The sequence below is a fragment of the Macrobrachium rosenbergii genome, chromosome 46, assembly GCF_040412425.1.
Source record: "Macrobrachium rosenbergii isolate ZJJX-2024 chromosome 46, ASM4041242v1, whole genome shotgun sequence".
NCBI lineage: Eukaryota > Metazoa > Arthropoda > Malacostraca > Decapoda > Palaemonidae > Macrobrachium > Macrobrachium rosenbergii.
This window is the reverse complement of record NC_089786.1, coordinates 45,983,083-46,008,292: the sequence shown is the minus strand read 5'-3', so window position 1 is coordinate 46,008,292 and position 25,210 is coordinate 45,983,083. Positions and strand designations below refer to the sequence as shown.

Sequence of the window (25,210 nt, the reverse complement as noted above, 5' to 3'; positions counted from 1 at the left end):
ACAACACATGAATTCTCAATACGGTTTTTAACAAACTGGTTGCTCTAGAAAAGAATATTGTGGTAAAACGTTACTACCTTTGAAATACGTTTAGTTAATTGTAAAGAAACGAATCTGAGAAACTGGTACCAGGCACGAACAATAAGCATTATAGTGAAAGATGTAACTCCTAAATTATGGAGGTTACTTACCAGGATGATTGTCGTAATATATTTGGAAAAAGGTAAACGCCATTAAGGGTTTGAATCACCCTCAGCTGCTGTGGCTATCAAGAAAGGTTTACTCTCTAAAGTCTCAAGTTCTTTAACCTTTAGGATGTAATAGGAAGAAGTAAACAAGGAATCAGAAGAGGTCTGAAGAATCTGACTACAAAATAGGCAGTGGATAAAGGCACTATCTATATAACAATAATATAATCAATTTGACAACTGACACTCTTGAAGGGCATCACACCAAAATTGTTAATCTGGTGCAGAGCTGTCGAATCTGATTTGCCGTTCATAATGCTCCCAAAATTCTTTAATAGGCCTATATTAGAGTTGATCGATCAGCTCTGATGAGGTACTTTTTTAGAACTGCTCGTTTCTTTTTATTTTACGGCCTTGCAGACGAGAACCCGACAGTATAACCAAACAAAGGGAACAGCAGTTTAAGGAACACTTGTTCTTATGTTTATTTTAAGATTTAGAAGTTATAATATTTAAAGAAATGAGAAACATTTAATAACTAGTCATAGGAGTAGCAATAAGTTTATTGCTCAGTTTGTCACGTGGTGTCATTCAAAACAGCTACTCTGGGCACGCTTACCCAGTGGCCTCTTATAAGAAGCATCAGTCTTCATTATGAATAGAGTTATTTTGCCTGTTAGGGTGATCATATAGATTATGTATTAAAAGAAATTTTATTTATTATGCAACTCTTGTACTTAATATGTTGATGTTATTATTCACAAGACATAACATAACGTAAAAGAAAAAATGCAAAGCTTCAGAGACAGATAAATTAAAATATGCGGGTTTTGCATCAACGAAATAACATTCGAGAGGGAATAACATCACTATCTCTCTCTCTCTCTCTCTCTCTCTCTCTCTCTCTCTCTCTCTCTCTCTCTCTCTCTCTCTCTCGCCACTGATCGGAACAAGAGAAATCTTCTGAAGAATTTACAAGACAATTATCATGTATTGGATTAGAAGGTAAAGTCTTCTCATCAATTTCTTCGGTTCTTGGAAGCCTTCCGAGAGAAGTCAGAGGCGTCTTTCGGCAGAGATCTCTCAGGGTCCAAACTCATCTTTCTTTGACCCAGGACTCAGTGGTATTCGGAAGCCCTCCATCGTCCGCCCATCATTAAAGGCATTGTCAGGGGACGAGGGAACCGGTCATCTTGATGTCTTCTTTCTTTTCGTATCTGTCTGAGACGTCATTAATTAGGTACTAGTTGTTCTTGTACTTTTGCTTTTCGAATAAAATTTTATTTGTGCATTCCGTAATCTAACAAGGTTCAGTGCTTAATACACACACACACACACACACACACATATATATATATATATATATGGACTCCCTAAAGTTCACAAGAATGGCATTCCCCTTAGACCAATACTTGCACTTACAACTCACCTAATTTCAGAAATAGCTAAGTACCTGGTTCCCTTCTCAGTCATATCACGAGTAACCGTTTCACCCTGCAAAATTCTTCTTCTTTTTGTCCCTGACATTCTTGCGCAAAATCCACATACATTCATAGTTAGTTTTGATGTTCAATCCTTATTTACTAATGTCCCTGTTTTCGAAACCATTGATATTATCCTCGGAAAATTATTCCCCACCCCAGATACCATTTACCACGGTTTTACCAGAAATAATTTCAAAAAACTCTTAGAACTCTCGGTCATTGATACTCATTTTATTTTTAATGGGAAAGTTTATAAGCAAATAGATGGCATGGCCATGGGCTCCCCCTTAGGACCTTCTTTCGCTAATATTTTTATGTGCCATTTAGAAGAACAATTCTTTAATCAGTGCCCAGATACTTTTAAACCCATATTTTATAGACGCTATGTAGATGATACTTTCTTACTTTTTACTGAAGAATGTCATGCCCAGTTGTTTTTAGATTTTATCAACTCGTTTCATCCAAATATTACTTTTACTATGGAAAAAGAATGTAATGGCCGTATTTCCTTTTTAGATATTTTGGTCTCTCGTTCTGAGGGAAATTTTACGACTGGCATCTTTAGAAAGAAAACGTTTACCGGCCTTGGGTTAAACTTTTTAGTCACTGTCCCCTTGTTTTTAAGACTAATTCCTGTAGAACTCTGATTCATCGAGCCTTTTCCCTTTGCTCCAATTGGAATAATTTTCACCTAGAAGTTAGTTTTTAGAGAGGTATTTTAAGAATAATTGCTATCCCTTTAACATGTTCACTAAAATCGTTAAAGAATTTTTAGACAATATTTTTAAGCCAAAATCTGTAGTCTGCACTGTTCCCAAAAAAGATAATGTATGTTTCCTTCCCTTCACTAACGATTCTGTCCTAATCAAGCGAAAATTATTGTCAAGCTTGAGCCATCTGTATCGTATGTTGACTTCAGATTTACTTTTAATAACCCTCTTACAATCGGAAGACTGTTTCGCACTGAAAGACACCCTCCCGGAGTTGATGCGTACCTGCATTGTTTACAAGTTTAATTGCCCAAAATGTAATTTTGGGACCTATGTGGGATGTACCAAGCGCCTACTTAAGGTGCGCATCGACTCTCATAGGGTGTCAGCCACCGTACACGCTTAGCTTTAAGCAAAAAGAAAATAGTGCCATTAGACTTCATGGTATATCTGCCGGCATCACATACAATACAGTGATTTTCAAATACTCGGACAAGCAAAAAACAGCCATTCACTTCCCTTAGAGTCCCTCCATATTAAACAACAATCACCAACACTCAACAGCCAAACCACCTCTGTTCCATTGTTCATTGCATAGTTTGCCCGAGTTTTTGATTTAGTTTTTCCTCGCTACACACCATTTCACCCTCTTCCATTTTCTTAGCCAGTCTTCTAACCTTCGCCAGCAGTTGTTAATCAGCTCAGTTTAAAAACTACGACATGAACAGTTCCATTGTTCTCAGTATTTTTTTTTTTTTTTTTTTTACATTATCATTTTTTTTTTTTGTCATTTAACTAAGAATATTCATTGTTTTTTTCTCATCTCATTACTCTCATTTTGTATTCTATCTTTTCTCAGTGATTTTTATTTGACGATTTCTGTTTAGGTACGTGATTTCTTATTGCTTTTTGTCAGTTTTGATTTGCAGGTTTTTTTGTTCCTTTTTTTAATTTATATTATTATGTATTTTAAAGTTTTGTCAATTATATATAACTGTTTTAATACTTTTAGATTTAGTCAATCGGTATAATTTTCTTACTGTTTCTTTTTTATTTTTATGTCATTCCATGGATAAGTGACCTGATGATGGAAAAAGTCATGTATTCCCCAAAGCTCGGCTGTGCCTCTGTTAATTTCTAAGAAATAATAATGTCTGGAATTTTACCACGTCTTTTGGCTATCTTGTTCCTCCTTAAATTGAAGTTTTCTAGAAACAAACATAACCAGTTATATATATATATATATATATATATATATATATATATATATATATATATATATATATATATATATATATATATATATATATAACACACACATATATTTATATAAAACTTTATATATATATATATATATATATATATGTGTATGTATATATATATATATATATATATATATATATATATATATATATATATATATATATATATATATATATATATATATATATATATATATATATATATATATATATATATATATATATATATATATATATATATATATATATATATATATATATATATATATATATATATATATATATATATGTATATGATATATATATATATAATATATATATATATATATATATATTCTGTTTACGAATCACTATATATATATTTAGTAATATATATATATATATAATCCACTTTGCGTTCACATGCTATAATTGTATCAAATGACCTTACGATTCATCATCATTACTCATTCAACTTACGCCAAGATCAGACGCCGCTACCACTAGTAAAATGCAGAATCTTTACCTACTTCAAGATATTAGGCTGTTTAAAATTGTATAGAAGTCACAAATGTCTGCTGAACGTTTATAATAAATCGTATGAAAGACTGAACGTTTTTTCTATCAAGTCTTTCACACTGAAGTACCGTAAGTTCTTCAAGGTCTGCATATCCCGAAAGCAACCAATAATACTTGTCATTGTGGCCATTCTAAATTCCTGAATATCCATAAATAGAGGAATCTTGAGAAGGCACAGTATAGTTTTGGATAATATCTGAGGAATGGTAGGAAATGTCTGCGAATGGTATAAATCACTGAGGAAAAATATCTCAAAGAAAGCCCAACTGATGTCTTTTATATGTATATATATATATATATATATATATATATATATATATATATATATATATATATATATATATATATATATATATATATATATATATATATATATATATATATATATATATATATATATATATATATATATATATATATATATATATATATTTATATAAAGGTATTTATATATATTTATATATTATATATATCATATATATATATATATAAAGATATATATATACGTAAATATACTATATATATATATATATAATATTCTGTTTCAACGTCAAACCAGAAAGTAAGTATGAGCAAGAAAAATAATAAAATAAGAATAATCTCCTGCTTTATATCCGTTTGTAAAAGAAAATAATGAAACCCCGTATGTTTGAGGTAGAATGCAACGAACTCTACTTTCATTTTTTTTTTTAAGAATAATGTTAATTGATTAAAAGTGTCAACTTTTATCTCAGAAATGTTATCATTTTCATTTGTGTATTTACGCAAGTTAAGTGGCAGAAGCAACTTGCGTTTTATGATGGACCTGAGACGTCAGCATTTGAAGGAAAACAGGCTTGCCTAATTTTAAAAATGCTGCCCAATTATATGCCACTTTCAAAACTTGTCCTGTGAATAATTTTCAAGTTATTAAACAATGACACCATTGAGATAAAACGTCTGCAAAAAGTTTAAAACCGATTATCAAGACATCCTCCGTCAAAGAGAATTCATGATTTTAATTAAATCACAACATGGAGGCTTTTCACTAAGACCCAAAAACGTTGATAAACCCCTCGACAACAATTTTCCTGAAAAAAAAAAAAGTCTTACAATCACATGGCGTTGTAATTTGAGCGATAAAATTATTTCTCGAAAAATAAAGCGAAGACTGAAGAATGGAAAATATTCGAGGAAGGAGATTGTTAAAAAAGTTATTAATTTTTTCTGGTGAAACCAAGGCACTCTAATGAGATTTGGATGCAAGAAAGTATCATTTGAACGTTGCCTTGATAGCATTTGCGTTTTTTTTGGACGCTTTTGCTTTAAAACTGGCTGTCGTGAGATGTGAAGAGCATCATTCAATCTCTCTCTCTCTCATCTCATCCCTCTCTCTCTCTCTCTCTCTCTCTATGCCTGATCCCTAAATTCTAGGAGCGACAAAAAATTAAAACAAAAACGATGTCTGAAATTTTCTGAAAGGTCAAAGCTTTATAAAAAAAAAAGACAGTAAATTCTGAGAAAATCGTGATGGGATTAAATATTTTTCAGTTAAATAAAATTCATGACAATACATATAAAATGATCAACATTGTTCAATGAACTCGTGATGAAACCCAGGGAAGGATATCTAAGGAGTATTATAACTGTGTTTTTCTTTTTCCTTGTTTATGAGAACTGTTCAGTTTGTTCTTCTGGTGCTGACTCTCGTCTCAAACTCTAAGGACAGTTGAATCATGTCACCAGTGCAAAAATTCGCCAACTCTTAATCATTGATTAACTGGCAAAGACGTAAAATTAGTTCATTATGTTGTAGATAATAAATAACTCAAGGATAAACATCCTCTGCGACAAATGCTTTCAGATAATCTTCATACTCGGAACATTAGGCAGGACAGACAAGCATTAGCTGTGTGAAACAACGTCTAATACCTACTCAGTTATGCTGGGAATTTTATCAGATAACTAAAATGTTGTATAGTAATTACTGAAGAATGAAGGATAATCATGATGATTAAAAAAAAAGCAATTAGAAAAGGTGTTAATTGTTTTCTGACGTCTCATGAATTTCAGTTGTATATTTCATTTTCTATCAAATATTTATTTATTTTCACCTTTCCCTGTTTGTCTTTGCTGGGCTCATCTTGATTTACAGCAATTCTTCAAGATTTGATTTAATAAAGAAAGAAAAAAACATCAGAAAGACACTGAATGACGCAATCTGCGATACATTCACAATCTCGCAACGTTTCTTGTGTTCTGATTGTTCATCCATTTTGTTATACTTTGGAAGATTTCACATTAAAATTTGAAATTACATATCCAACAACTTATTCTATTCTATATGCCTTTCAAAAGCAACATGCAAATACAGTGAAGCCTTTTGTTAGATTTTATTGTCAGATAAAATATTTTAGCACTCATGAAATAGGCTTTCGTTCTAAAATTTTCTTACCTAACTTCCAAAAATTTCAATGTTTCTATAAATCTCCTAAATCTTCTGGACTGAAAATATCTTGCCTCCAAAAGTAAACAAATCTGAAACAAGGGGAATATTTGAAATTAAGCAATTTTCTTTTCACAACTGCGACTAGATTCAAAATTCCTATTTGGGATTATTTGAGAGGGATGTCAACTTTTAATCATATCAAAAAAGGAAATTGGCATTTAAGATGAATGTCACAAAATGTTAAAAGCTCTTCTCTCTCTCTCTCTCTACTCTCTCTCTCTCTCTCTCTCTCTCTTCATCTTCTCTAGTCTCTCTCTCTTTCTCCATACTAAGAATATGATATTCCCTAGATTTAGTGCAGAGCTGTCTATTTTCATGTATGCCACAGAGAATTTGAGAAAAACGGGTATAGAAATAACTCCAGAGAGATCTCGAGAGAAAGAGAAGTTGACTCAACGAAAATTGGCAGGAAGGGCAATAAGAATTCTTATCGAACCCTTGGCTCGATGTTCCTGCAGGATTTTAATTAACATTATCCTTACTTTTGATATGCAAAATTATAAAAAATTTAACTCTTTTAGATATACTAATTTAACAATTTATACTATTAAGATTATCCTCTGCCTTTTTTTAAACCCCAGAACGTGTCATTTCTTTCCCTTATTATTTTTTTATTTTAGTAATTCATTGAACATCTGACCGACATCAACATTTATCTGTATATAGCCTACGACGTTCGCATAAAAGTCATTTTTCCTTTGTTGGATCGCTACAGTTCATCATTTAAGCGTTACTATCTTATAACAGAACCAAAGAAAATGAGTTTCTGTTGGCCATAGTATTTAGATTACATATCAGTCATTCAATCGATTATTTAATACTCGCGTCCTACACATATTCTGCCGCCCTCAATGTTAAAGAATACTAGACGGTTGGGGAAGGGTATGTTGAATCCATCTCCAATCATTCAAACATAGTGATGTAAATATATACACAAAAACAAAACAAATAACAGTGTCGTTCCAGTTTGCGCAACGATACGGGGTGTCTGTATGTACCGTGGTTAAAGTTCATGTGTGTGTGTATGTGTGGGTTTATGTGAGTTGTGGAAAGATACCAGATCTCAAGGTATTACGTGGACCAAACGGAGAACCTGTCCATCGCGTTTAAATGAAGAGGAGGCTGCGGTCTAACCCATCAGGATAATGAAGACGATCAAAACTTTTTCAGAGCTCCCTTTTACATCTCAGTCTGGTGAGAAACATTAATGAAGGACAGTTAGTATGTTAATGAAAAGCTCAACTTTTAATTAGCCTGGATATTCCTCAGTGACTAAGACTCTCTCTCTCAATAAATCTCTCTCTCTCTCTCTCTCAATCTCTCTCTTTCTTTAAATATATATATAGACTAGGATTCATCAAGAATAATATATAAATTAGGTCTCTCCATAATATAAGACGAAATTTAGGGTTCTTGTGTACAGTTTGAGACATTACACACACACAACACACACAACTTATACTGATATGAAATATATATATATATTTCAGGGACCGCGATCATATATATAATATATCTTTCAAATAATTATTTGATCGAAAGGGTATATAAACAACAATAATATCATCTACCTCTCACAGGAATTTTTGATATACATCAGCTTCATTTAGAATCTGTCGACTGTACAATTATGATATTTCATTTATACCTCTGTACAATCGTTAGCGATAAACATATAAAAATCGAAAGTCCGAAGAATTCCACCCCTCATTTCCAGGAGGACTGAAAGCGATATTATCGAATCAGCATTCCATCCTGTTCGCCTTCTTTTATTAGACTTTCATTACTCTGAAAAGGGGATCATGGGAGGAATAAATAACGTTCGAAATCCACTTTCCTGGAATTCTCCACCACCCCTTCTTTAGTTGACAAAAAGAAAAATTATTAATTATGCTGTCATTTGCCAATTTTTCTTTTGATCTCCAAAAATTTAATGTAGAGCTAAGTTGGATCGTGGGGACCATGACATGGTGCAGTTTAATTAATAATTATTTGAAAGATATTTGAGAAAAACGATTTTGATGTCCTTTTTTTTTGGGGGGTAAAGGGAGGTAGGTTGCCAGTGCATCACCGAGGCTGAGTGTCGTTAGGCCCTTCAGTGCATAGACGCATTGTCTGAACAAGAATGTTAGATTGTGCTACCTAAAAGTACACACACACACACACAACACAAAGTTTGAACACACAACACAAAAAGCCTGCACACATTTCCATATCCTATATATATATGTGTGTTTACTGTGTGTCCTGCCACTGCTTCTGTTTTCCAGTCTCATTTTCCAGATTACTGAATTGTCACAATGCCCTCTGTTTCTCAATTCTTCCCTTTTTGGATATTCTTGTCACTACAAAGCCGTAAGATCCAAACGCAAGAAATTGAAGTGGCTTGGATGTCCGGTCGCGGGAAACGAACCCGTGTCACCATAATCACAAGGAGGTTACGTTGCCATGGTCAAGTTTCTTGCGTTTGGATCTTACGGCTTTGTAGTGACAAGCATATCCAAAAAAGCGTGAAGAATTCGAGAAGTTAAGAGGGCATTGTGGCTATTACAATTACATATGTATCTGGTAAAAGTGACTATATATCACATCATTTTGTTAGGAGACCAAAGAAAATAAGCCAAGATTTAATACAACGATTTCGGTGTATTCTTGCTCAGGGAAACAAATCATAAGTCCACAATATATCAAATTAAAGACAATTTTCAAGAATATGTGATCTTTACGTGACAGACAAAGATACCTACTGAAAAATACAATGCACTTAAAGAAAAGAGAAAGGTGCAAAAAGTCTCCTCAAGGCTGATTAGCCTCCTGTTTTTCTTTCTCTCTCCACCGTCAAAGTTAACTTTTCATTTCAGCTCTTCGTAGTAATAAAATGTGGTCCTCTTATAGACAGTAACGACTGATGAAGAAAGGATATTCTTTCGCTTTGCTTATTGGTTAACCTGAATCAGTAATTTTAATTCCATGCAGTCAGTCCTGTCTCTCCTTCATTTAAGGTTCTTTTACTAGCAGTTTTATCTTCCTTTCTCTTATCACCATCATTTTCACATTTCTTCATTGGTCAAGTATCAGTTCTTTTTATACTACCAGTTCTTTCATTTTTTCACTATTCACTATTCAGTATTAGGCACCTTTCGTACAGAAGTTCGCATAAAGAGAATGCCGGATTCTGGAAACAAGAAAAATATATTGCATAGTAAAGTATGAAAGATAAAAAATAGCACAGAGAGAAAAAGAAAAGAGAAAATGCAAACACTAATTATACTAAAGAGAAAATACTTTAATTTATGGGCAGAGAGGCAGACCAACACAATATGCATTTTTTTTTTTTTACCCGTTCTATATCTATGCATTTAAAAGCATATGAATGTCAAATGGTGCCAGGACCGAGAATTATGTGAAACTGAGGATGTTGCTCCAACTCACATGATGGCGCGAGAGGCGAATGACACCGAGTCACCTGGAGGTATTACAGCCCGTGTTACCTAAAGCACGAATTCCATGTCTGTCATGCTGGGCGAAGCCTTGGTCTGCTTCTGTAATTAGACTGCGAAAGAGAATGTAACTGTCTTTAGGAAAATGCAATGAAGATAGCAGTTAGTTTAAACTCTAGACAAAGGTTCTGCAAAGTTCTTATAATATAATAAAACTAAATGAATGCGAGGTATACACAGGAATAAATGAAAAATGAGAAAGACAATGTGAACAATTGAATCGACTTGATTTTCAACAGCCAAAGTGAGGATGGAACCACGGACAATAAAATGGCGACGATTTGCTTTTTAAATCTCTAGCTGAGATGAAACATTTCTTTTCCCTTTGCTTTCACGTCAACTGAATGCATCCTGATAGCTGTTTCATAAAAGCTTTCAGTCACCTAACAAAATTATATTCTGCATTGCATCACTTGCGTCGATGCGTTGAATTCATATTTATTTTCTCAAAAAGCTTTTGACAAAATTAATATTTCATAACAAAGACTTGATCCATGCACAAGACTACTTAGCTGACTCCTTTCTGACATACAGGAGATTTTATCAGATAAAATCATACTGAATTTCTCCCTTGGTTTGCTTTACAATGTTACCTCTAGAAAATTCCTATTATAGTCTCCCCTGCCACCTTCATCCTAGTAGAGAGAACAGTTAATCCTGTCATTCAACTATTTTCATCCTTTCCCACTCTTTTTTTTTTACGGTCGGCTGTTGTATACTTCGTAGGCGTTGTTTATTGCCAGATTTACATGGCATTCAGTACGCATGGCTCTTGGCTCTTGCTCATGCGATCAGTTCGTCAACAATCCTGAGTGACTTTTGTTTTGTTCTATTAAAATTCCTCGTTTCTCTCCAGTGCCTCCTACTTCTATCCTTTAATGTTACATCATAGGATATATGGTTCATATATGACTCTTGCCCGTCTTTCCCTTACTTTCAAATATTTTTATATCACCATTAGTTTTTTTTATGCCCTCTACTCTTTCCACTTTCATTTCCATTCTTATTATCGATTCGATTTAATGTGACCATTCAAAGAAATGCTTTCTTTCAATTTTACCACACATGGTCTTCCTCCTCCAATTTCCTGCTGAGAATTCACATTGTTCCTCTATCCAGCACCTCTAATCGCCCTTGCTGCTGCAGAGGAGGGCTTAGAAGACGATATCCCAACCACAGTCCATGGTGTGTTTATTGTGTATGTGTGTGGGGAGGGGGTAATGTCATTTGAGAATTATGACCTTTAATTCACCTGGGTCTTGTATCATCCCAGCGTGACTGTCTATCTTGTCCCGTTCGACAACAGCTCTGTTTAGTAGTGCCAGAAGGGTGTCGGCCGTTCACTGTGATATTCGTTTGTAGGTCCTGGGAGACGCATCAACCTCGACCTCCTCAGCCCGTACCAGGCCAAAACTCCCTTGCCATGTTAGCCAGCGAGGAATTGTCCCTTATTTTTTTATTATTATTGTACAGTAATTTCGCATTCGCCTAGGGCTTTAGTATGCCAGTCATCGGTGCAGCTGACCTGAAGAGTGCGTCTTTGATCTGAAAGAAAAATGGAGAGAAAAAAAAAGTAAAAATGGAAGAGAAACAAAAGTAGGATTTGGTATGAAAATGCTTTACTGGAAATCAAAATATATACGTGTAAAACTATATGAATACCTAGAAGTGCAAAAGATGTAGTACAAAAAAAGATGAAACTAAAATTTAAAATGCTGTTACAAAACTCCCTTGAAAGAGAGGGCAGGACAGAGGTGAATGACTCACCGATGGCATTAATACTTGTGTTAATTAAATCACGACTTCCAGGTCGGTCTGGATGACTACAATTTAATGGTTACATAAAGGTAACTGCCCTAGGAAGAATCTGGGTTAACACAAAAGAAATACCTTGATGATAGTTGATAATGAAATGAGTAGATAGGAGAGGAACGCAGGCGAAATCAGAAACATGATGAGAGATAGAGAGAGAGAGAGAGAGAAGAACAGGTATTCCGCTTCAGCGAGATAAGATTTTTGGCGAAGTAAATGAGGGTAAACCCCCGTTTGTAAACACCTCTCAGGTGCAGATACTTGTTCTTTAGCCGATTATATGTTCGCATGTGCTGTCCTGGTCGTTTACATATTATGAATTTCTACCATTTTGTCAGTCTTTTGAAGAGGGTTTAGTTAGCAATAAAGTCAACGCTAGAAAGGATCTGCAACCATGGTCCATTTCTTTCCTGTGGTTGTTGCATATATAAAAGGACGTGTAACAGCGATTATAAACATATAAATATATATATATATATATATATATATATATATATATATATATATATATATATATATATATATATATATATATATATATATTATATATATATATACTTGACAATGAGGACTGTTAGTCCTAGAAAGCTTGTAACTTTTCTTAAATAAATGCCTCCGCTAGATACCATCCAGTTTTCACTTATGCCCCTGTGGGAATCTATGCGGACCTTCAACAGCCGCATAGATTCCCACAGGGGCATAAGTCACAGACCAGGTAGCAGGTTATCTAATCCTGAGCAACCAAATATACGTAATCATTCAAGATTATGCAAAACTTATATTGGCAGCAAGGATTTTTTAGGATCCTGGGCCAAGTGCAGAACAACAACGACTTAACCATCCTAGAATCCATAATTATCAAGAAGACTGTACCGTCGTTAAATACCCAATCGTCTTCAGTTAAATTGTCTATAGCCTAGTTTGGGCAACTGGTTTTCGTCACTCTGTTTTTATTTATTTATGTTAGTCTTGCTCTTTCTTTCGTATTGGTAGGTTGTTTTAAGATTTTAGTGAACTCCTTTTACTTATTATTGACTTGTCTTGGAATGAGGTGTTTTGTTTTAAATATTTTTACTACATAAAACTGTTGCCATTGGATTAATTTGTTATTGATGTTCGCAAATTATATTTTATAGCCTTGAAAATGCGACTTGGAATTCGTCGCGAAACGTCGGCATTGGAAATAAACTGTAGATGATGAGGATGCCTTTTCCTACTGCTTCCTTTGTGATGTATACTTCGAGCCTCAGCTCCGGCCCTTTGTGTGTGTGTGTATATATATATATATATATATATATATATATATATATATATATATATATATATATATATATATATATATATATATATATACACATATATAAATGAATCACAAAATATAGAATGTAATGAATGTATATATAGAGGCAAATGCCATGAAGGAAAGTGAAACAATAGAGTGGTTGCTAGCCCTTTCAACACATGGTCTTTTACTAGCAGATTAATGAGAAATATAAAAGTAAGTTTACAAGAAAGCTTGCATAATTGACAGATGACATACAAATATCCCTGAGAATGGAGGTTATAAAGAACAGATGCACCTTGAATCCAACACAGTTGAAGAATTAGTGACCTACCATAAGAAAAGTAAATCTTTGAGGGGTTTACAAAAGATTGGCCCTAACTGCTTCGGAAGCATGGAGGAGTCAAATAAAGAATTATACAGGGAGGAGACTGACCACCAAAAAATGACTATGGAATGCATAAGCTGATTACACGTTTATAAAAGTACAACACTTAACACGTTCGCCTTTTGGTAAACATACAAAATTTTTACAAGATAAACATTTTAAAAACTATTAAACACACAAATTCATAGAAAAGTCATATAAGATAACTAATTAGTTATTAAGTCAGTGATTTTATCTTTATGGTCACTATTGAACATTTTACTAATACAGGGTCCAAATAATACATGCCAGGGCTAAGGTTGAAATTACAGCTGGAAGTAAGCTGTATAATTGCAGATTCTAAAAGACTTTGATCTAGCAATCACTGAACTGTCAGTTCAATTGATCCTGTAGGACTTTTCACTTAAATGAATGGATATTGCAATGAATGTTTGCCTAGTTTTGACTGAATACTTATGCTATTTAATTCTCGCTTCTAAATCTTTGCTCGATTGACTTATACAAAAAGAAGAGCTGTCCAAGCATGGAATTTTATATATTATGTTGTTGCTTTCCTTAGGGCCATTTTTATTATACATATATATATATATATATATATATATATATATATATATATATATATATATATATATATATATATATATAGTTATATAGTTAATGTATTGACCAAATAGAAGGTAGAAAGCCCCTTATCAAAGTTGTGGAATCACTGGGATAGGCCCATCCTTTGTATTTACCAGCTAATTTTAACTACCACTGAGTTCAAGAATAACATTCTCTGGCCCCCTTTATCAGATTACTGGGATTTTGGATCACTGTAATAACAGACATTCTTCATGCTACTTCTTCTCAAAAGAGCTTGTAAGTGTAAAAGTTGGAAAATAATAAATTTCCAGCTTGAAACATTCAAGGAGATTAATTTAATCTTCCTAATCGTCAACCACATCTGTCATTTAGTGTGGCACCCCTGTTAGCAAACAAAATATTTGATGTCCATGCCACCGAATAACTATTTCAATATACAGTGGAGTCGGGCTCTTTTATGGCGTCTCATTTGTGAAATAAATGACTCTTTGAAATATATGAATTTCCCATCTCAACTGTGGACTTTTTCCATGAACGTTAAATGGATTTAGCGATGAGTCTGGATGTCCCACTATGGAAATGCTCCGGTTTATATAATTTAACACTAAATTGTTAAAATGAAACGGAAAGTTCTATATCAGCATAAATTTTGTGCTGTTAAGTGTCAAATCCAATACTAGCCCTGATCAGGTACACCTGGGTCTGACAGACCCAGGTGTACCTTATCTTGCTATAGTTCATAACTACTAGACGTCTGGAACACCTGTCCTTCCCGATAGCTTCCTACCTTTATGTGCCCATGTAAGGTGTAGATGGGTTACTTTGAGATCACTCTTTGTTTCTTCGTTATAGGGCCCTAATGTTGCATTCGGGTCTGTGAGACCCAGGTGTTCCTGAAGAAGGGCAGGGTATGGGTTTATGAGACCCATGTGTTCCTGAAGAGGGGTGGTATATCGGTATGTGAGACCCAGGTGCATCCATGGTGAACGTGTTTCATGGGTGTTTAGAATTATTAGTAACTGGAAAAATTTTGGTTGTTTTTCATGAATATCAACTATTATTGTGTACAAGACTCATATTGTCTCTGCTTGTCTTACCAATGTGCTTTATTTTTTATTACAAGTGATGTGATGCTGATAAAAACAATGAATATATAAAAAAAAACAATATTGACAACTAGTGAAAAATGTTCCAAGTGATACCTTTTTGGACAAGGACAAGGAATAAGGATACAGGAAAGAGTGATGCGATGTTCATAAAAACAATAAATATATAAAAAGAACAGTAGTGAAAACAAATGAAAAGTTGATGAATGTCTTCATGCAATATGTGAATTAGACAAGTTCTAATATTTGTTTTTCTTTCCAGGTAATACAGATAATTTCAGATACACAATCAATAAATAAATAATATAAATACAGACAAAAATAAATAAGACGAAATAACAATGGCGTCTAGAAGAGAGAGTGACAGTGACAGTTCTGATGGGAAATCTATTATTAGTGAAGACGAAGATGGGTTAGAAACTGACACAGAGTATGACAGTGATAATATGGTTGAATATGTACCTACACAAGTTGAGTTGTCAGAAAGTGACAGTGATGATAAAATACAACAGCATGCTCCAGAAGAGAAGGGGAAACGACCTTCATTCAGGCTGTCACCTAGAAACATCTACTTTACACCACTCCTACGGGTGCTGGTCCGTCCGCATCTACTGCAGATCCTGGAATGGCAAGTGCTCCAGAGAATGCTTCACTTTCACCAGGGGAAAAGGAGGACCCCAGCCTGATGGTCCAGTTTGGCAGGAAACAATTACGTGTAGAAATGGCCATGCCTGGCCAACTGCTCCACCAACCAGAGGATCTACCTGAACCCCCACACACAACATTATGCCAGTCATCACAAATGACCCTGTGTTGCCACAAGGGACATTGGCAGCATCACCTAGGGATTGTTTTGAGCTAATGTTTGATAACAGCATTATTGCCATAATAGTAAAATGGACAAATGAATCCATTGAGGGGCTGAGGACATCATACAAAAACAAGAAAACTGCAATAGTTGATAAGACCTACAATAATGAAATAATGGCACTCATTGGGATCCTCATTATGTCAGGTCTGAAGCAAGACAATCACGTGCCAACAAAAGAGATGTTCTCTAAAAGTATTGGACCACAAATAAACAGAGCTGCAATGGGCGAACATTGCTTCTGCTTTCTTTTACGAGTTTTACACTTCGACGACATGGAGACACGAGAAGAAAAGAAAAGGACAGATAAATTTGCTGCCGTAAGAGAGATCTGGGATAAATTGATCAGCAACTGCACAGCTCATTATTCCCCTGGTGAACACATAACAATTAATGAGCAGTTGCTCGGGTTTAGTGGAAGATGTCCCTTCAGGATTTATATTGTCAATAAACCGGCCAAATATGGCATAAAGTTGATCATGGTCTGTGATGCAAAGACCAGCTATATGTTGAATACATTGCCATATCTTGGAAAGTATACCCAACCACCACATGGTATGGCATTAGGACATTATGTCACCACAAAACTTGTAGTCCCGTATGCCAACAGCAAAAGAATTATCACAGGGGACAATTGGTTTGGGTCTGTTCCACTTGTAAATGACCTTCTCGACAACTACAATCTGACATATGTAGGAACAGTACAGGCGAACAAGGCACAGATAACGCCAGAAATGATTGACAAGAAGAGGTTCCCCAATGGTCAAAGCGCATTTCTATTTGACTAGAAAATGTCTCTGGTCACCTACGTAAAAAAGGCAAAAAGTTCCAAGAAGCTTGTCTTGTTGATATCTTCCATGCATGACCAGCCTGTCATCACAGAGAACGGAAAGCCAGAAATCATCATGTCTTACAATGCCATTAAAGGGGGTGCGGATACATTTGACCCGATGTGCGCCTATTCATCATGTTGCAGAATGACGAAACTATTCCCCCTTGCTCTGTTTTACGGAATGATAAAAGCTGCAGGAATCAATTCATATGTTATCCCTAACGAGGAACTTGTAAAAAAGTGGTAAGAAGCCCATGGACAGACGCACTTACCTCAACACTTACGCACATGAGTTGATCAACCCTGGGCTGAAGAACGGCTTGAATTCACAGGGCAACAACGGAACATTCAAACGACCATCACATCAGTCTTTCCTGACCTCAACATGCCAACAGGGACTGCTCCTGCAATTGAAACAAAGAAGAGGTGTTCCATCTGTCCTGCCAAAAAGAACAGAAAAACAAAGTACAGGTGCATCAGCTGCCACAGGCCAGTGTGTGTAGAGCACAGCCGTTTCCTCTGCACAGACTATGAGTAAATCAAGGTAAGAAAATTTCATTGTACAGGTCTCATATAAGACAAAAATTTGGTTATGATAGGTCTCAGTTTCACTGAAATATGCACAGAGGATTCATAAATTTTCTTTATTATTTTCTTTGAATAAATCTAGCATATAAATATTTTTTTTTTATTTACACCCCGATAACTGCATTACTTTGTTGTTATAAGCCCATACTAACTGTAGATACTAAAGGAATTCATTACATGAAACACCGTTTGCGTATACAGCCCTTTATTATATACGGGTCTGACAGACCCAGGTGTTCCTGAGGCGTTTATGACGGAGGTGTGCCTGAGCAAAAAAAAAAAAAAAAAAACTAATATTTGTGCTCCTCCCTTGCAGGTTGTGGGTATGTTGTGTGGGATTTGAGCTTTCTACTATGATGAGCCTCATTCAGTCAAAGTATGACAGAATTATTTTTAGTTTATTCCGATATATTGCTGCGTATGGCTAATTCCCAAAAATAATTTTTTTCTCATTATAATTTTCTTTGAATAAATCTAGCATATAGATATATATTCTTTTTTTTATTTACATCCCAGTAACTGCATTACATTGTTGTTATAAGCCCATACCAAATGAAACCCCGTTTGCATATACAGCCCTTTATTATATGCGGGTATGACAGACCCAGGTGTCCCTGAGGCGTTTATGACAAAGAGGTATGCCTGAGCTGGGCTAGTGGCATGTATAAGCCTAATATTTACGAAACCTTACAATTACAAAAGTTGTTTTGGTAGTTAAGGAATACAATATTTTTTTCTTTCTTTTGCGTGTGAGGCATACATTCATTATCATCCATAAATACCACGTCTGAGCTAATTTCGAATGAATACAACACTAGAAGCGTCGTTCACTCAAATGTAAGGTCAAGCTTATTATCTCTGGCAAAAATTCAAAGCAGAAGTAACAGCAATCATTTGTGATATCTAAATACCCTTTCGCGTCTTTTATTATATTTGTTCACATTAACTGTCTCTAATTTTGTCTTTCGTGAAAACGTGTTTCGTGTGTCTTTGTTAGATCAAGAAAACTCAACAGCAACAAAATGTCTTCCCAAAGACGTTTTCTGATGGTTTTTTCTTAGACGCTACCTAATAAATTCCATTTTTAGTGCCAATGTTTTTAATGGCTTGTATACAGGTATACCTGATGAACCAATAAGGAAAAATATGAAGGGTTTATTATTATTATTATTATTATTATTATTATTATTATTATTATTATTATTATTATTATTATTATTATTATTATTATTGTTGTTGTTGTTGTTGTTGTTGTTGTTGTCACTGTACCAAAACATGACGCGAAACGATTGTTTGGCATCAAGTGTGAATGTTAATTAAAGCAACCTAGATTTAAATATAAACACATCAGCTCCATTTAAATTTACCATTTTTGGACTTTTCCTTTAATAAGGAAGTTCAATATTCAGGACTTGATATGATGCAAATCCTAATCAAAGTTTGGTTGTCGGTGCTGGTGTCCTTTGAAAACAATACATTGGATGAAATACCTCTTTCATTTGAGTTTTTTCCTATATGATATTAATTTTTTAAATGTTTTTAAATCTTTCATTGAATGGGCATATGGGGTGAATTATCTTTTTTCATTTACCAGCTACTCAGATGCCTTTACTTTATTTTTTTAAGTTTATTTCTTGAATATTTTTAATTGTAGTAAATAACTGTCTAACAACAATTTCTCTCTCTCTCTCTCTCTCTCTCTCTCTCTCTCTCTCTCTCTCTCTCTCTCTCTCTCTCTCTCTCTCTCTCTGTGTGTGTGTGTGTAAACAGGGGCTTTCAAGTTAACGAAAATGCCATCAAATAAATCTGATTTCCGTTTCTTATGAATTAAATAAATCTGATAAAAAAAAATAAATAATGTGTAGATGATTAAGCATAATTCTCTATTATTATTTTTTTAATATTCTGTAAGGATATTTAGAGGATTTAGCCTTGTGTTTAGCTCATCAGAGGCTTGAGTTCTTTGAGAAAACGGGATCATAACTTTGTAATCTTTAGAGACAGGATTTTTTGGATTTCCTGAACTTTCGAACGCAACATTGATAATGCTTAAATGAAGAAAGACAGTGAACGGAAGTTCAGAAGGAGGCAGGCCCTCAAATACCAAGGGTCAGAAACTTAACAGAAAGAAATCAAAGATCAAGACAGAGGATTTAATAGTACGAAAATTTATGAAAAATTTCCTTCTGGCGATTTCGATAATCATCAAATAAATATGAAATAACAGGAAGTTGAAATTTCTTAGCACTGCAGTTTAAAATCAATCCTAGTAAAAATTACTAATGCTCACAAACAACTTTTAATAAGTTCGTCAGAAGTTGTTTATAGCCAGCGGCCTACAAAATGTGAAATCGACATAATGGGAGCTTTTCGTCGAAGTTGTGTCATGTCAACAGATAAACACACGAAACACGGTTAAAAAATTAGGTTAATTTCAGAATTTTTTTCCCCGCTTAAAATATTATTAGTATCCAACGATCCTCAGCAAGAAATTTATTTACATTTGAGTTCAATACGGAAAAAAGAACAGTTTTTTTTTATTAAGTATTACATATTAATTATAAGGAATAGTGAACAGTATGATAATCAACATAAGCACTGCATGACTTTTTCATCTGATTTGTAATGAACGTGAAACGGTTGCCGCCTGTTTAGTCATAGGAGGATTGTAGATGGAACCTTTTCCAAAACTACAAATACATTACAAGAATGCCAGCAGATAACGCTTCTTTGAAATACTGAAGAAAGACAGAGAAGGACGACTGCTCAAAATTTTCGTTCAGGAAGTGAGGGTGTCCGGAGAGAAAAGGGAATGCCAGCCTTCCTTCGGAGATTTCCGTATCGTAATGGGGACCGTGAATAATATTAATGACTTGAAATTACCTACATGATAAGTGAAAGAACATAAAGCAAGCAAAGGAAGATTACGGCAGGACGAGGTTGATTAAATGCTAACAAATCAAGTCCATCACAAGAGGCAAGCAGCGTCGATTCCTTCACTTCTGTATCGTCTGGTTTAGATTTTTCTGTCGGAATAATGTACAAATAAAACAGGTAAAATTTTTTCTAAGAAAATAGTCAGCTTTACTCAAACATTATTATTACTATATTGATATAAAAAAAAGTTATGTCAGATTCTAGGATACGTTGAAGGAAGAACAATTTCTTCATCTCTTTGCCTTATTGCACATGAATAATATACATCCGGTTTCTGATTTTATTATTTATTTGTAATTCCTTTTTTTTTTCTCTCTCATACCTTGATCATATTATCCAGTAAAAATTAAAAAGCCATCAATTGGCTCGAATCCCAGCAGAGATGCATTTAACATTAAAATACCCCTTAGGTGTAAGTTATTCCCAAGGTACAGTTAATTCGTTATAAAACGGTGTTTATGACCTAATTTTTGTGAATATATATAAAACAAGTGAAAAATGCGCCGAACTTAATTCGGCGCAATCGAGTTTTCAGTACTGCGTATAATGCTGTATGAAACTCTCAGCCATGGCCCATAATACTTTCACCCACGGCCCGGTGGTTGCCTGTGTTGTTGGCACCTACAGTGATGCCAGACGCACGATCATGGCTAACTTTAACCTTAAATGAAATAAAAACTACTAAGGATAGAGGGCTGCAATTAGGCATGTTTGATGATTGGAGAGGGAATGATCAACATATCAATTTGCAGCCCTCTAGCCCCGGTAGTTTTTAATATCTGAAGGCGGACAGAAAAAGCGCGGACAGAGAGACAAATATTCAGCTCAATAGTTTTCTTCTACAGAAAACTAAAAGGCAGGCGTATGGGTAAAATGCAATCCAACTAACCAATCATTTGTCGTGGTGGAGATGGCTTGATATCAATTCTAAGCACAGAACCTGAATTCGAAATGCCTATGGTCAGCAGAATCGGTAACATCTCTGTTGATAACCCCAGAGTAAGGTCACTCACTATCTATCGTTGCTTCTAAAATAGGCCGTGGTTTGAATCCTGGCCGGCGCGGAGGCAATTATCAGTGATAATTACACCTGGGTGTAAGTTCCAAAGGTATAGTGAATTCGATATCAAACGAAATTCGTGGGTTAATATTTACGAATGTAAACATAAATAATGCTCCCTAGAGGGTGGTCGAGAACTGCGATCTGTTTGTTGGCCAAGAACTGCCTCACACTGAGCGCAGTGTGTGCAGGCACATTGTCGTGGTGAAGCAGCCACGAATTCTCTCTCCACAGAGCCTCCCTGCTGCACTGCATCCGGTCAAGGAGGCAATTGAGGTCATCACATCTTCTCCATAAGTCTCTTGGAGAAGCTTGAGACACTCAGTTGGGCCCTTCTTAACCAGGAATTTCAAATTGCATGAAATGGCATAACAGCAGCGTGATACACAACAACCTGAAACAGAAGCACAATATTATAGCAAAATAATGGTGAGATGTTGTGTAACACAGTGACAGAAATAGTTAGCCAATTGGCATTGCATTGAGTCATAAGTGTGGTTTCCAGTCTATTTTCTATTGTCACATTCTCGCATGCGTGTGCTTGTACACATACACACGCACACACGCACACACCTTACATTATACACAGTCAATATTATTATAAGAGCATATAACATATATATATATATATATATATATATATATATATATATATATATATATATATATATATATATATTATTATATAGAGAAAGAGAAAGATATATATATATATATATATATATATATATATATATATATATATATATATATATATATATATATATATATATTTATATATTTATATATATATATATATATATATATATATATATATATATATATATGTGTGTGTGTGTGTATATATGTGGATAGATAAATATAAATGAATCATAAAGATATATATGATGAATGTGTAAATGAAGGCAAATGCCACGAAGGAAATTGAAACAACAGAGTGGTTGCTAGGCCTTTCGACACATGGTCCTTTACTAGCAGACTGATGAGAAATATAAAAGTACATTTACAAGAAAGCTTGTATAATTGACAGATGACATACAAAAATCCCTGAGAATGGTGATTATAAAGGAACAGATGCACCTCGAATCCAACACAAAGAAGAATTAGTGAACCTACCACAACAAAAGTAAAGATTAGCCTTAATTGGCTCGGAAGCATGGAGGATTTAATTAAAGAATTATACAGGGAAGAGACTGATCACCAAAAATGACATTGGAATGAATTAACTGATTACATATTTATAAAAGTACAACACTTAATACATTCTCCTTTTGGTGAACATTAAAAACTTTTGCTAAATGAACATTTTAAAAAACTATTAAACACACAAATTTATAGAAAATATATATAAGGTAACTAATTAGTTATTAAGTCAGTGATTTTATCTTTAAAGTAAGCTGTATAATTGCAGACTAAAAGATTTCGATCTGGCAATCACTGAACTGTCAGTCCAATTGATCCTCTGGGAGTTTTCACTTAAATGAATTAATATTGCATTGGATGCTTGCCTAGTTTTGACTGAATACTTATGCTGTTTAATTCTCACTTCTAAATCTTTACTCAATTGACCTTTACAAAAAAGAAGATCAGTCCAACATGGAATTTTACATATTATAAGTTGTTGCTTTCCTTAAGGTCATTTTATATAATATATATATATATATATATATATATATATATATATATATATATATATATATATATGTTATATAAAGTTATTAGTTAAATAGTTAAGTTAGTCAGTTAGTGTATTGGCCAAATAAAGGTAGAGAAGCTCACTAAAGAAGGAATAACTGATAGGCCCCATCTCGGCTTACTCAGCATTTAACTAATTGCAGTTCAAGAATACCACTCTCTGGCCCTATTTGGCAGATTACCATAATAACGGACATTCTTCATGCTACTCCTTCTCGTAAGAGCTTGTAAGTATAAAAGTTGGAAAATAATGAATTTCCCGCTTGAAACCTTCAAGGAGATTAATCGAATCCTCCTAATCGCCAACCGCAACTGACATTTAGTGTGGCACCCCTGTTAGTGAACAAAATACTTGATGTCTGGTGCCACCGAACAACTATTTCAACATACAGAGTCGGGTTTTGCGTACGGTCCCATTTATGAAATAACTGACTCGAAATATAAGGAATTTCCTCGATCTCAATCAGAACCTTTTCCACACCGTTAAATGGATTTAGCTATGAGTCCGATGTGCTGAATTGAAATGCCCGGTTTACATAATTTAACACTAAATATCAAATGAAACGGAAAGTTCAGACATCCATATACTGTGTGTTGTTAAGTGTCAAATCCAATACGCTAGGCTGCGTGTTTCAATATTTACAAACTTTACAATTCAAAAGTTGCTTTGATAGTTGGTTGCATACAAGATTTATTTCTTCTTCATGTGTAAGGAGGCATACATTCAATACCATACATAAATGCCATATCTCGGCTATTAATGAATGAATACAACACTAGTGTGCAAGGTTATTCACTCAAACGTAAGGGAAAGCTTATTTCCGGCAAAATTCACAGATGCAACAGCAACATTTGTACATCTAAATTCCTTTTGCGCCTTTTTATTTTATTTGTTCACATTAAGTGCCTTTAATTTTGTTTTTCGTGATAACATGTTATGTAGTGTCTTCATTAGACTATAGAAATCAATATGAATAAAAATAGTTAGCAAAGACGTTTTCTGAGAGATTTTTCTTAGACGCTACCTAATAATTATTTGGTAATATATTATTTTAATACTGGATGTAAAATACTTGATGAACCAGTAAGGAAAATGTGTAGTTTATTATTATTATTATTATACATACATTATTATTATTATTATTATTATTATTATTATTATTATTATTATTATTATTGTTGTTGTTGTTGTTGTTGTTGTTGTTGTCACTAATAAACACGACGCTAAACATTATTTGGCGCATGAAGGTGAATGTTGATTAAAGCTAAACTTCCAGATTTAAAATATAAACACATCAGCCCTTTAAATCACCATTTTGGATTTTTTCTTTTGTTAAAGCTTAAGGAAGTTCATTCAGGACTTGATATTATGCAAACCCCAACCAAAGTTTGCTTGTCGGTGCTGGTGTCCTTTGGAAACAATACATTTGATGAAATAACTTTCGTTACCTCTTACATTTGGCTTTTTTACTTAGTGATATTAATTTTTTAAATGTTTTCAAATCTTCCATTGAATGGGCATATAGGGATGAATGATCTTTTTTTTCATTTACCAGTTATTCAGATGCCTTTACTTTAATTCTTTTTCGGTTATATTTAATATTTTAATTTTAGTAATAAACTGCCTTACAACAACAATTTCTCTCTCTCTCTCTCTCTCTCTCTCTCTCTCTCTCTGTAAACAGGAACTTTCAAGTGAACGAAAATGCCATTAAATAAATCTGATTATTTTCATGATTAAATAAATTCGATATAAAAAATATTATAAATAATATATGCAGATCATTGCCATAATTCTCTGTTATTATTTTTTTTAATATTCTTAAATATCATTATTTAGAGGATTTAGTCTTGTGTTTAGCTCACC

The 25,210-nt window shown here is 34.0% G+C and overlaps 1 protein-coding gene across 1 annotated transcript; it reads left to right on the top strand.

The window, feature by feature from the left end:
- Positions 1-16,149: 16,149 nt before the first annotated feature.
- Positions 16,150-17,019, top strand: LOC136830476 (piggyBac transposable element-derived protein 4-like). Its single transcript, XM_067090012.1, has one exon. It carries the CDS (start codon positions 16,150-16,152, stop codon positions 17,017-17,019), a length of 870 nt encoding a protein of 289 aa, XP_066946113.1.
- Positions 17,020-25,210: the final 8,191 nt, after the last annotated feature.

What these genes read in the sequence shown, in the direction of transcription:
- LOC136830476 (XM_067090012.1), top strand. Translation starts at nt 16,150, where the DNA reads ATGCCAGTCATCACAAATGACCCTGTGTTGCCACAAGGGACATTGGCA.